This window comes from Macaca nemestrina, chromosome 18, assembly GCF_043159975.1.
Source record: "Macaca nemestrina isolate mMacNem1 chromosome 18, mMacNem.hap1, whole genome shotgun sequence".
NCBI classification, from domain to species: Eukaryota; Metazoa; Chordata; class Mammalia; order Primates; family Cercopithecidae; genus Macaca; species Macaca nemestrina.
In genome coordinates this window covers 67388817-67402352 of record NC_092142.1, presented here as the reverse complement: position 1 = coordinate 67402352, position 13536 = coordinate 67388817, and the positions used below count along the sequence as shown (strand labels likewise).

Sequence of the window (13536 nt, the reverse complement as noted above, 5' to 3'; positions counted from 1 at the left end):
AGAGGATTGCCTGAGCCCAGGAGGTCAAGGCTGCAGTGGGCCTTGATCACACCACTGCACTCAGCCTAGGCAGCAGAGTGAGGCTCTCTCTCGAAAAAATAAAATAACAAACTTGACTGAATACCTTCTACGTGCCAGGCACTATATTAGGGACTGGAGCCACCACCATAAGCTAGAGAAAACCCTTGCCCTCCAAGAGCTTAGACTAATGAGAGAGTAATACAAATTACAGACTACATGAATGCAAGAAATACACAGAGCGTTGTAGAAAGAGAAAACCAAGGTTACAGAAGGACTCTTTGAGGAAGGTAGCATTTGAGATCTACAAGACAAACCAGGATAAAAGTTGGGGAAGAGTTTTTACAGGTCAGGAATCCTTACCCCAACTTTCCCAAAAAAAGGCCCTAAGGTAGAAAGAACTAGGTGCACAAGCAAAATGTGCCAAAAGCCTGAGCTACCGAAGCACTTTTGCAGAAGCCCCCATTCCTCACCTCCTATCACATCTTCTGCTCAATCAAGCTGGGCCTTGTCGACTTTGGAAAGGCGTTTGGATCTTGTTCCAAAAGCAGTGGGAGCCACTCAAGAGCTTTAAGCAGAAGCATATCTACACTGGACGTACGCTTTTACAGAACCACTCTGGCTGGCATGTAGTGAATACATGACTCTCCAATTACTCAGAACACAGTGAGCGGGGAAGACATCAGCAGGTCAATCAGAGAACTCGTGGCCCAGTTAGGGATGCGATGGTTGGAGCTACTGCGGCCTCTAAGGGGAGGCTCCAGGCACCAGTACTGCGACCCAGCCCCGCGAGCAGCAGGCACCCGGCTGGACTGCAGAGCCGGGGCCAGCCTGGAACCCCGCTCTCCTGCAGGCCAGGGTGCTCCGAGCTGCCCCACGCGGACTCTAGAAAAGTCCCCGGAGTCCAAGTACGCCCACGCCAGGCTCCTCTGCCGAGGCCCTGGTGCTAAGGACATGATGCTGGCTGCACCCCGAACCCCAAAGCGACCCCACCTTCCCCGCATACCCAGCGCCTCACCTGCCACGGGAAACGCTTCGCTCGCCTTCTCTGCTACCACCATTTTGCCGCGTCCAGCACGCGGGGCGGGATCTATCTGCGCCGAGGAGCGTGCGGGGGGCGGGGGGCGGGGGGCGGGGGGCGGGGGGCGGGTCCCAAGGCAGAACTAGAAGGCTATCCCATCACACCCCGCGCGTTCCCACAATGCTCAGCGGCAGCCACTATGGAGGCCGGCAGGACAGCTGTGCTGCGGGTGAAGCGGAAGCGCAGTGCGGAGCCGGCCGAGGCTCTTGTGCTCGCTTGTAAACGCCTCCGGAGCGACGAGGTCGAGTCGGCGGCACAGAAGACGTCGGCGAGTTTGGAGAGAGCAGCGGAGAATAATGTCTTCCACTTGGTGGCCACTGTGTGCTCCCAGGTATTGGGCGTGGTGCAGTGATGTGGAGGGCATCTTAGGGTGCAGCCGTTAGGAAACCCGATCCCTGACCCGCTCGCGAACTCCTGCTTACGCTGGCCTCCCTCCCCTGTTGCCCCCTAGGAGGAACCAGTCCAGCCTCTCCTGCGGGCAGTTCTGCGCCCGTCACGGGACAGCCAGCAGCGTGTCCGCTGCAATCTCCGCGCCTCGGCTCGGGAGATCCGGCAGGAGGGCCGCTACCGGGTGGTTTCCAGCCGCCGATCCTTGGGGACCACCTCGAGCGGCCAGGAGTCCGAGTACACGCCGGGGAACCCAGAAGCCGCCGGGGACTCGGGCTTTCAGTTGTTAGACCTTGTCCACGAGGAGGGAGAACCTGAAGCCGCCGCTGCAGGCTCCTGCAAAGTGAGTACGCCTCGGAAGGTGGTGCTGGGCTTCTCAGGACGGTAATGCCAGAAGACTGGGCCCAGTAGCAGCACAGTTTCATCTTAAGGGGATGCATGATCCATCCGGCGTGACGGCCTCATTTTACAGTTTTGGTTATTCATCCAACATGTGTTTACTACGTGCCTACTAAATGCCAGGTATTTTTTTTAGATTCTGTGGATACAGCAGTGTGAACCTAACATGCAGGTAAACAGAAACAGTAAACAAGTCAATTCAGTGTCAGATGATGATAAGGGATGTAAGGAGGCGGGGAGACAAAGCAGAAAGAGTTGTGCCACTTCAGTGAGAGTGTCACTGAGAAAATGACATTTGAGTGAAGACTTGCAGAAGGTGAATGGCAGGGCATTCCACATATGGAGAGGACTTCTAGGCAGAGAACCTGAAAGTAAAGAGGCTCTGAAGCCGAGTTTCCCTGCTCCTTGCAAGGTGCCTGGAGCCGGGTGAGCTAGAGGAGACCAGTAAGGAATTTGAGGGGAGGAGTGCCTGCTAGACACTCTAGGTACTTGTAAGGAAATGTCTTTACAAGTCCTTTCAGCCTGACTGAGATGGGGGGGGTCACTGGAGCAAAGCAGAGAGAGAGCAGGTAGGAAAATTGATCAAAGAGAGCTTAAAGGAATAGTTCTGGGTAGCATACCCAGTTTGAGGTAGATTGAGGTCTAGAACGCAAGTCTTCTAACATTTAATCCAGTGCTTTTCTTTATATTACATTTGCTAAATTCATTTGCACTCACTTCCAGAAGAAGTCTATTACATGCAGCGAAACTACAGAAATGGAAAATTTTCCTCGAGGCTGGGCACAGTAGCTGACGCCAGTAGTCCTAGCACGTAGGGAGGCCCAGGCGGGAGGATCACCTGAGCCTAGAGCGGTCAAGGCTACGGTGAGCCATGATTGTGCGGCAGTGGCATTTCAGCCTAGGTGACAGAGTGAGGCCCTGTCTCAAAAAAAATAAAATAAAATTCTTCTTGTAATCCCAGCGCTTTGAGAGGCTGAGGCAGGAGGGTCGCTTGAGACCAGCCTGGGCAATAAAGCAAGACCTTGTCACTACAAAAAGAAAAAGGAAATTAGCTGGGCATGGTGGCATGCACTTGTAGTGCTAGCTACTGGGGAGGCTGGGGTAGGAGGATCATTTAAACTCAGGAATTAGAGATTGCAGTGAGCTATGATCAAGTCACTGCCCTCTGGTTTGGGCAACAGAGCAAGATACTGTCTCTAAAAAAAACGAAAACTCTCAACATAAGGTGTGCCTTTTTTTTTTTGAGTTGGACTCTCACTCTGTGGCCCAGGCTGGAGTGCACTGGCATGATCCCGGCTCACTGCAACCTCCAACTCCCGGGTTCAAGCAATTCTCCTGCCTCAGCCTCCCAAATAGCTGGGATTACAAGTGTGAGCCACCACATCCGGCTAACTTTTGTATTTTTAGTAGAGACGGGATTTCGCGATGTTGGCCAGGCTGGTTTCAAACTCCTGGCCTCAAGTGATCCGCCCACCTCAACCTCCCAAAGTGCTGGGATTACAGGCATGAGCCACTGCGCCCAGCCAATGTGCCCTCTCTTGATAAACATTTTTATAGAGCTCAATCATTTTTGAAACTTAAAAAAATTACAATTCAAAATGAATCCACAAGCAACAAGCAAATGGTACTACTGTAATTGTTTATTGTTATTGTTTTTGTTTTGTTTGAGATGGAGTCTCGCCCTTGTCGCCCAGGCTGTAGTGCAGTGGCGCGATCTTGGCTCACTGCAGCCTCCACCTCCTGGGGGTTCAAGTCGTTCTCATGCCTCAGCCTCCCGAGTAGCTGGGATTACAGGCGTGAGCCACCACATCCAGCTAATTTTGTATTTTTAGTTAGAGACAGGGTTTCACTATGTTGGCCAGGCTGGTCTTGAACTCCTGACCTCAGGTGATCCACCCACCTCGGCCTCCCAAAATGCTAGGATTACAGGCGTGCGCCACCATGCCTGGCTGGTGCTAGTGTAACTGATAGCAATTTGTGTATGATGTCCATAGCAACATCTTTCACCAAAACATTCCAGACTAATGCATGACTTATAAAATGTGTAAAGTAAACTAATGCTCAGTGGAATTGAATCAAGTAAATAGTTCATTAGGCCGGGCACAGTGGCTCACGTCTATAATCCCAGCACTTTGGGAGGCCGAGGCAGGTAGATCACTTGAGGTCAGGAGTTCAAGACCAGCCTGGCCAATATGGCGAAACCCTGTTTCTACTAAAAATACAAAAATTAGCCGGGCGTGGTGGTATGTGCCTGTAATCCCAGCTACTTCGGAGGCTGAGGCAGGAGAATCACCTGAACGCAGGAGGCGGAGGTTGCAGTAAGCCAAGATTGCACCACTGCACTCCAGCTTGGGCAAGAAGAACAAAACTCCATCTCAAAAAAAAAGAGTAAATGGCTAATTTAATTTTAATTAAGAAAACTAGGAGATAAACTGATGATGGATATGAACAGAGATTTTTCCAGTAAAGCAATACCGACTCTAAGCATACCAAAAATGTTTGCATAGAGTAATTATAGGGGGAAAAATGAATTTAAGCTTAAAGCATGCTTGAGGTTTTATGCATACTAGACTAGCAGGAAAAAAGTAGTTGATAGCACTGCTGGCAAGGCAGTGATTAAAAGTGTATACAATTGTAGGAATAAAATTGATGCAAGCCTTTTGGAAAACAGCATGGCTTTACGGGGGTGGGAGCCATATTTTTACATATGTAAACTTATTGTTTGGATCTAAAGTCATGCATAATCTAGGAAAATTTTAAAATTAAAAATTTCTAAGGAAATTTTAAAATGACAGCATTTCTGTTATGTTACAATGAATTTCTCCTTAAATTGACATAATTTACATTTTAAGCAAATAAATTCCTATTAGATAAATTTAATAGGAAATTTAAAAATTAAAGGACTTCAGTTCCTTTTAACTAGTAGTCTCACCTCCAAGATTTATCCTAGGGAAATAATTCAGCAGAAGCAAATAGCTAAGCTATGATATTAACGAAAGCTACCATTGATTGACTAAGTGATTATGTCAAATAGTGTGTTAGGTACTTGTTATATTTTCTTTTAATTAACTCATTTAATCCTCACAAAACCGTTATGAGTTAGATACTTACATCTCCATTTTCAAATGCAGGAAATGGCACATTCATTGCAACACTATACATGGAGGTTAAAAATTGTATCCAAGAGATTGACACATGTAACTGTCTGGACCCTTAGAACTGATAACCGTGAAGACTGGTTGTAGGGGAAAATATATATGTTTAACAGTACAAAATGCTGTGTGTAGCGTAACTGAAAATATGGGCTGGGCTCAGTGGTTCATACCTGTAGTCCCAACACTTTGGGAGGCCAAGAAAGGAACACTTGAGCCCAGGAATTCAAGGCTGCAGTGAGCCATGATCATACTGCCGCCTTCCAGCCTGGGCGACAGAGCAAGACCCTGATTCTGAGTGAATGAATGAAGGAATGAATACACATAGACATAGACTTTAAAATAATTTTCAGCAAGGGGCACGGTGGGTTACTCCTATAATCCTAGCACTTTGGGAGGCTAAGGCAGGAGGATTGAGGCCTGAAATTCGAGACCATCCTGAGCAACACAGCAAGACTCCATCTCTGCAGAAATAATAATAATAATTTTTCTTCTAGCTAAGAGCAGTGGTGCACACCTTTAGTCCCAGCTACTCAGGAGGGTGAAATAGAAAGATCACCTAAGGCTCGGAGTTAAAAGCCAGTGTGGGCAACATAGTGAAAACCGCCTCTTTAAGCAATAATAGGCCGGGCACGGTGGCTTATGCCTGTGATACCAACACTTTGGGAGGCCAAGGTGGGTGGATCATGAGGTCAGGAGTTTGAGACCAGCCTGACCAACATGGTGAAACCCTGTCTCTACTAAAAATACAAAAATTGGCCAGGCATGGTGGTGCGCACCTGTAATCGCAGCTACTCAGGAGGCTGAGGCAGGAGAATTGCTTGAACCTGGGAGGCAGAGGTTGCAGTGAGCCGAGATTGCGCTGTTGCACTCAAGCCTGGGCGACAAGAGCGAAACTCCATCTCAAAAAAGAAAAAGAAAATAATTTATACTCATTATAGGAAATTTGAAAAAATACAACAAAGGAGAAAATCTCCCATTTTACTACCAACCCAAAAGTAGGTAGAATAGAACTGGTTTCTTTCCTTGTACAAAATTCTGTATCTGTCATTTTTCTGTATTGCTACTCTTGTACTTTTTTTTTGAGATAGCATCTCGCTCTGTTGCCCAGGCTGGAGTGCAGTGGCATGATCACAGCTCGGTGCAGCCTCCACCTCCTGGGCTCATGTGATCCTCCTGCCTCAGCCTCTTGAGTAGCTGGAACCACAGGCCTGTGCCACCACACCCAGCTAATTTTTGTATTTTTTGTAGAGACTAGGTTTTGCCATGTTGCCCAGGCTAGTCTCAAACTCCTGGGCTCCAACATTCCTCCCACCTTGGCTTCCCAAAGTGCTGTGATTACAGGCATGAGCCACTGTGCCCAGCAATCTTGTATTTTAATGGCTGCATAATTTGACTGAGTGGAGGGACTTGTGGATTGGAGCCAGAACTTTTGTAATGGGTAGCTTTAAGTTTGCTCAAAAGCCTGCAGAAAAACTGGCATCTCTAGTTTTTGACTTAGGAGCAAGGAAGAATTCCTTAGTCTGTAAATTATAGCATTGGTCTCCCCTTATATGCCTCGGTCGTGGGATCCTCCCCATTTTCCTGCATGGTGTCTGCTTGGAGCTGTGCAGTGTCCTCTGATGAACCTATCAAGAGGAGCCATCTGCAGCATGTCCCTGTGGTTAACAAACTGACCCATGCCACCAGGCCCCTGGATGACACAGCCTGTCAGCACTGGAGCACATCTTACCTGGGCCATTTCTGTTCAAGGGCATTGCATTTCAAACTGTTCTTTCCAGTAGAAAGACTATAGGTGAGCCCATTCCCAATTTGTAGTTAAAAGTGGGATGTAAATATATGGCAAGCCAAATGATGGGCAATGGTAGAGGTCACCAGGAAACACCTGTTGGCTTCCACAGGAGGCCACACAGAGACTCATTTCAGGTTCAGCCATAGGGGTGCTACTGTGTGCCTACTGATCCCCAAAGAGAGAACATTGTGTGTTACCAAAGGATCTCAGAAGACCTATAGAAGCAGGTCTGACTCAGAGCTTGGGGTCAAGACTGGCCAGGTCTTCTGTCTTTCCCCTCTCCTTAGGTCAGTCTTCCCATATTTTTTTTTTCTTTCATTGTTTTGAGACAGGTCTCACTCTGTCACCCAGGATGGAGTACAGTGGCATGATCACAGCTCTCTGCAGCCTCAACCTCCCGAGTACCTGGGACTACAGGTGCACACCACCACACCCAGCTAATTTTTGTATTTCTTTGTAGAGGCGGGGGTTTTGCCATGTTGCCCAGGCTGTTCTTGAGTTTCTGGCCTCAAGCAATTTGTCCACCTTGGCTTCCTGAAGTGTTGGGATTATAGGTGTGAGAGCCGAGCACAAAAGAGCAGGAGGCTATTTTGTAGGTTTCTATCTTAAAATAAGAACTACACAGTAATTTTACAGAGATTCTTGATTATTTAATGTAATAACTAGTTAAAAGACTAGGAATTCATGGGGATAAGAATCTTGACCACAACACTATGGAACTGTGGCTGGGCAAGGTGGCTCACGCCTGTAATCCCAGCACTTTGAGAGGCCGGGGTGCGCAGATTTCTTGAGGTCAGGAGATCAAAACCATCCTGGCTAATACGGTGAAACCCCATCTCTACTAAAAACACAAAAAATTAGCCGGGTGTGGTGGCACATGCCTGTAGTCCCAGCTACTTGGGAAGCTGAGGCAGGAGAAACACTTGAACCCGGGAGGCAGAGGTTGCAGTGAGCCAAGATCATGCCACTGCACTCCAACCTGGGCGACAGAGCAGAGTGAGACTCCCGCTCAAACACACACACACACACACACACACACACACACACAACTGTAGGGAGCCTTCCTTCACCCAACTTATAGGTTCCTCCTCATGGAACATCATGTTTTGGGTCATGCATGTGTGTGTGTGTGTGATCTGTGGTTTCTTTACAGACATCTGACCCAGATGTGATCCTCTGCAATTCTGTAGAGTTGATCCGTGAGCGATTGACTGTGTCTGAGGATGGACCTGGAGTCGGGCACCAGGAAGAACAAAAACACGATGACTATGTGTATGACATTTACTACTTGGAGACGGCCACTCCAGGCTGGCTTGAGAACATCCTCTCTGTGCAGCCCTACAGCCAAGAGTGGGAGCTGGTAAGGGGCCCATGAGGAGAGGGGGCTGGAGGCATCCTAGCTCTTTCTCTAATCAGAATGCTTTGCTTCCCTGGGCTCCACTCCTGATCAACATTGTCCTTAGTTCTTTTCCTCCTTAAAAAGAAAAATTTCTTTGGGAGGCCGAGGTGGGTGGATCACGAGGTCAGGAGATCGAGACCATCCTGGCGAACACGGTGAAACCCCGTCTCTACTAAAAAAATACAAAAAACTAGCCAGGTGAGTTGGCGGGCACCTGTAATCCCAGTTACTCGGGAGGCTGAGGCAGGAGAATGGCATAAACCCGGGAGGCGGAGCTTGCAGTGAGCTGAGATCCGGCCACTGCACTCCAGCCCGGGCAACAGCGCGAGACTCCGTCTCAAAAAAAAAAAAAAAAGAAAAATTTATTCTAAGTGCCTTTTAGGAACCTGACTTTATAGTACAGGGAATTTTGGGAAAGATCATCTTAGATTGATAATTTTTACATTAACGAACATTTTAGAAGGTTTGCAACATCATCTTTATTGTTTATAGCTATCCATTCTTGGGGGGAAATATGTATATAGGATTTATGAGTAAGATAAAGACAAGATAAAACCAGAAATTCTTAATGTGAATGACAACAAAACCTATTTTTTAATTCGTACCTTAGAAGTAGAGAAAACTTTGCATGAAGGAAGCTAACATCCTGACATTATTTTTTTTTTTCTTTTTTGAGACAAGGTCTCACACTGTCACCCAAGCTGGACTGCAGTGTTGCTATCTGAGCTCACTGCAGCCTCTGTCTCCCAGGCTCAAGCCATCCTCCCATCTCAGCCTCCCAAGCAGCCAGCCAGGAGTACAGGCATGCACCATAATGCCCAATTTTTGTTGATTTTTTTGTAGAGGCAGGGTCTCACTGTGTTGTCCAGGCTGGTCTTGTGGTCTTGAACTCCTGGGCTCAAGTGATCCTCCCACCTTGGCCTCCCAAAGTGCTGGGATTACAGCTATGAGCCACCACACCTAGCTGACACCATTATCTTTTTTTTTTTTTTTTTTTTTTTTTGAGATGGAGTCTTGCTCTGTCACCCAGGCCGGAGTGCAGTGGCACCATCTTGGCTCATTGCAACCTCCCCCTCCTGGGTTCAAGCGATTCTCCTGCTTCAGCCTCCCGAGTAGCTGGGATTACAGGTGCATGCCACCACACCTAGCTAATTCTTGTATTTTTAGTAGAGACAGGGTTTTACCACGTTGCCTAGGCTGGTCTCAAACTTCTGACCTCAAGTGATCCGCCCACCTCAGCCTCCCAGAGTCCTGGGATTACAGGCGTGAGCCACTGCGCCTGGCCTATTCTTAAATTCTAAAATGATTAACAAGAAAACTTAAGGTGGCACCTAACTGTCATGCTTAGACTGTAATCAAGAAGCACTGTATCAGGCCGGGCGCGGTGGCTCAAGCCTGTAATCCCAGCACTTTGGGAGGCCGAGGTGGGCGGATCACAAGGTCAGGAGATCGAGACCACAGTGAAACCCCGTCTCTACTAAAAATACAAAAAATTAGCCGGGCGCGGTGGCGGGCGCCTGTAGTCCCAGCTACTCAGGAGGCTGAGGCAGGAGAATGGCGGGAACCCGGGAGGCGGAGCTTGCAGTGAGTGGAGATCGCGCCACTGCACTCCAGCCTGGGCAACAACGTGAGACTCCGTCTCAAAAAAAAAAAAAAAAAAAAAAAAAGAAGCACTGTATCCTGCACCTGCGTTAGGACAGAGAGTGGCAGTCAGGTACCCACCTTGGACCACTGCATGGCCCTTCCTCCTGCCTTTCTGCACCTCTTATGCTTGGGTTTTGGTTTTGACCTTTGGAATTTAAAGGAATCGCTCAGAGCCATCACTTCTCTTTTCCCTGTGTTCCCTTCTCATGGAGTTCAGCGTGTCCTATCATTCTGGAGCTGGACTCTGGGTGGAAGGAGGCTATTATCTCCCTCTCATAGCCTCTTGTGCAACGAAGTCAAACTACCTCCTAGTCTGCAGTTTTTTCACATGGCACTTTTACATGACATCCCTCCAACTGGTATGCTAACAACTTCCCCCTGAGCATAACCTTAGAGGTTTTGATTTGGACTCATGTTTGTGTTGAGATGTGTAGGTGAATGAAGATCAAGAACCAGAGGACATTTACGACGATGAAGATGATGAGAACAGTGAGAATAACTGGCGCAATGAGTACCCAGAGGAGGAGAGCAGTGATGGAGATGAGGATTCCAGAGGTGGGTGGCAGCCCCAGACGGGGAGGGACTGGTAGGATCTGAGACTGAGGGGCAGGCATAGTTGACAGGTGCATCTTAACTGCCTTTCCTTCTCTGCCATTGAGCAATTCGTGCTGTAGGAGACCCAAAGACCAGTGTTTCCCAGGGGCCTCCTGGGGGTGTAATAATCCATCAGGCCTGGGTTCAAATCTGTAGTTGTCATTACTTTGCTGTGGCTCTTGGGCAGTTAGTTCACCTCACTGAGCCTCATTTTCTCTGCAGATGAGATGGTTCTATATGAATTTTGGTGGTTGAGATTGTGTAAAATATGTAGCTCATTGTCTTTTTCCCTGCCCCAGTCAAGAAACCAAGGAAGAGAGAGGTTTGCCAGTAGGAATAAGCCCAGAGTTTTCACAAATCAGTTATCTAACTTCTCAAAAAACTGCTGCATGTACACCTGTTTTGAGAAAGATGCAACACAGACATAATACCTGGGGGAAGAAGAAAGAAAGATGACCTGACAACATAATTCCTGTGGTAACTATGTTAAAGAAGGTAGAAGAAGGCCCAAAAAAAGAATTTATTGGTGTCTGACAACAGAGAAATGAAACAAACAATTGAATATTCTATTGGGGAGGTTTGTCAATAACACGTTAAAAGGAGAAAGGTACAAAAATATTTACAATATGACTACAACTGTTACAACAACAAAAAAAATACTATACGGAGGGGAGAAGTGACAGAATACTCCAGTGTGAAGGAACTTGTTTTAGATGATAGGAAAGTGATTGCTTCTTTAAAAAAAAAAAAAATTCTATATGCTTTATTTTCTTTATTGAGCAAGCATTTTGCATTACAATCGGGAACAAAAACAGACCTTTCTGAGAAGAGAAGGGGTTCCTGCAGTAGCCTAGGAAAATCACATTTAGAATCCATTCCCGGAATCTCATTCTAGGCTCTGCTGACTACAACAGCCTGAGTGAGGAGGAAAGAGGCAGCAGCAGACAACGGATGTGGAGCAAATACCCTCTGGATGTGCAGAAGGAGTTTGGCTATGACAGCCCCCACGACCTGGATTCAGACTGATCGTCTTGTGATGTCCAGCCATGAGGTTCTGCCACAAGCCCTTGAGGGCTCTGAGTCCAGGGTTAACTGCCCTGCTGACATCCTTTTAGGTTTCCTAGCTTAACACGTGCAAGGAAAAGCATATCAAGCATGTCAGGCAGCACCATCCTACCACAGTGAAAACTTATGTTAAAGGAGTGAGTCTTTTCCACTTATAGTAGGGCCCCTTTGCCTCAATCAAAAGTGACCCTACAGTTTGAAAGAAAAAAAAAATGTGTAAAAAGGAAGGTTTCTTTAGCTTTAGCTTCTTGGCCCAGGAATTTTTCCTGGCATTCAGGTGCTGTGCTGAAACCACAAGGGAAGGAGAGGTTCCCGTTTCATTAGCAGTAAGTTTCTGCTCTGCCATACCACCAGGCTGCCTGCCTCTGGGAAAACCCTGTTCCTTTTGATCGAATCTAAAAGGGGGACTGTGGGTCCCTTGTAGCAACACAGACTGGATAGTAATGGCCATTAGGGCAGAAAGCAGTCTGTGTGAGCTGTGGGAGATTTCAGTTAACAGCTATTTCGGCTTCCAAACTCTGGTAATAGTTGTGAAATGACTGACTGACTTCCTTTGGCAGTGGGGCCAAGAAACAATGTGTATGAATGTGATACATGTGTTTAGTAAAGTCTAGCTTTGAACATGGAAGAAAGTAATTCTTTTAAAGCCTTTTAAATCTGAATATCTAAAATGGAGTGGTAGTGAGACCGAAGTTTCAGCATTGATTATAAATACCAAGGACTTAAAGCAAAGGAGGAAAAACAAAGCACATTCTGAACTTAGCTTTCCACTGAGTAACGTTTACTCTTCACAGCACTCACCACAAAAACAAACTACTATCAGCAGGATCAGTTTTATTACCACAACTTGTATCTCTTCTAAGCACACTCTGTTCCTATGCCTTTCCAAACCATAGCTGCCTTAACTGACTGCCTTGGTGTTTATTCTAGTGTAACATTGTCCAGTAGAACTATCTGCAGTGAGGCTGTGTTCTGTGTCTGCCCTGTGTAGTAGTAGACACAGGTGGCTGCTGAGCACTTGAAATGTGATTAGCGCAACTGAAGCGAAACTGAGCTTTAGTTTTATTTCATTTTAATGTAATTAGCTACATGTGGCTAGTAGCTATTTCGGACAACAGAACATTCAGCTAGGGCTGTGCCCTCATAACCTGTGAGTGTCTCTGACTCACTGTCATGGGGGAAGGGAATTTACACAGGGAGATGCCTTCTTGCCGCCTCTTTTAGGATTTCCTAAGTATCTCTCCTTCATCCTACCTGCCATCACTTTGACTTTATGTCCATTTTCTAAACGTTTACCTACACTAGCTCTTATCTACATGGAGTTGTTCAACCTGCCGAAGTGATTAAATTCTGTGTACACAGGCCCTATATATTGCAGCTAATTAAAACAACAAACATCCTAGGTATGCACAAATTCAACATTATAACAGGCAGCAACTTGTATGTCTAATATTAGACATCTCGTTTTCTGTCTGTAGACATAGAAACAAAGGATTGAAAGCCATTCTTGGACTCACAGCAACCAGGTGAAAAAACAAAACACTGCTGTTACAGGGTGCTCCCTGCCATTTATACTCATTAAGTTTCCCCAATATTAAAGGGCTGATAACTTAATAAACCGTACTCACTGCAAAAGGGATAAGCACACCAGGAGAAGGATTTGAGACAGACAACAAAGAGCTGGCAGAAATTAATTCCACCCTGAAGCTTGAGTGCTGTAGGGATTGTCTGGCTTTGCTCCCAAAAAAGGGATCCTGGGAGAAGTCTGTATCCAGCACAAAGGGGAAGAATGCTGTCACCATCCAAAAATGAAAGGAGGATGACACGGCTCACTGAGCAAGTACTAGGGCACCTGGCATGTGAGGTCCTTGCTTTCCCTAGAAGCCACTGGGGGCGGGGGCAGGAGGCAGTAAATTCCTGTTAGCTGGTTATCTGGTGGAGAAAGCTAAAGCTGGGGTCAGGGATCTTTCAAAGATCTTTAAAAGGCAAGCACATTTTGCTTAAA

General features: G+C 46.8%; 2 protein-coding genes across 6 annotated transcripts in view; one reads left to right on the top strand and one right to left on the bottom strand.

Annotated features, from left to right (window-relative positions):
• The window catches only part of LOC105491378 (protein arginine methyltransferase 7), a 47462-nt gene extending 46283 nt beyond the window's left edge, over positions 1-1179 (bottom strand). For 2 of the 5 annotated variants that reach the window (XM_071084783.1, XM_071084785.1), the window contains exon 1: positions 1037-1179. The gene's annotated coding sequence lies outside the window, so the exon portion shown is untranslated. The remainder of the gene's footprint in view (positions 1-1036) is intronic. The other 3 variants (XM_071084787.1, XM_071084786.1, XM_071084784.1) reach the window with 2 other exon arrangements.
• A 37-nt stretch (positions 1180-1216) lies between these two features.
• Positions 1217-11615, top strand: LOC105491381 (solute carrier family 7 member 6 opposite strand). Its single transcript, XM_011757739.2, has 5 exons — positions 1217-1430; positions 1551-1829; positions 7983-8189; positions 10307-10427; positions 11362-11615. Exons 1-5 carry the CDS (start codon positions 1239-1241, stop codon positions 11490-11492), a joined length of 930 nt encoding a protein of 309 aa, XP_011756041.2. The 5' UTR covers positions 1217-1238; the 3' UTR covers positions 11493-11615.
• The last annotated feature ends 1921 nt before the right edge of the window (positions 11616-13536 follow it).

Bases quoted from the DNA above. Each gene is read 5' to 3' on its own strand.
- LOC105491381 (XM_011757739.2), top strand. From the start codon at position 1,239: ATGGAGGCCGGCAGGACAGCTGTGCTGCGGGTGAAGCGGAAGCGCAGT. The intron at 1,431-1,550 runs GTATTGGGCGTG...GTTGCCCCCTAG, and splicing joins TGGCCACTGTGTGCTCCCAG to GAGGAACCAGTCCAGCCTCT. The intron at 1,830-7,982 runs GTGAGTACGCCT...GTTTCTTTACAG, and splicing joins CCGCTGCAGGCTCCTGCAAA to ACATCTGACCCAGATGTGAT.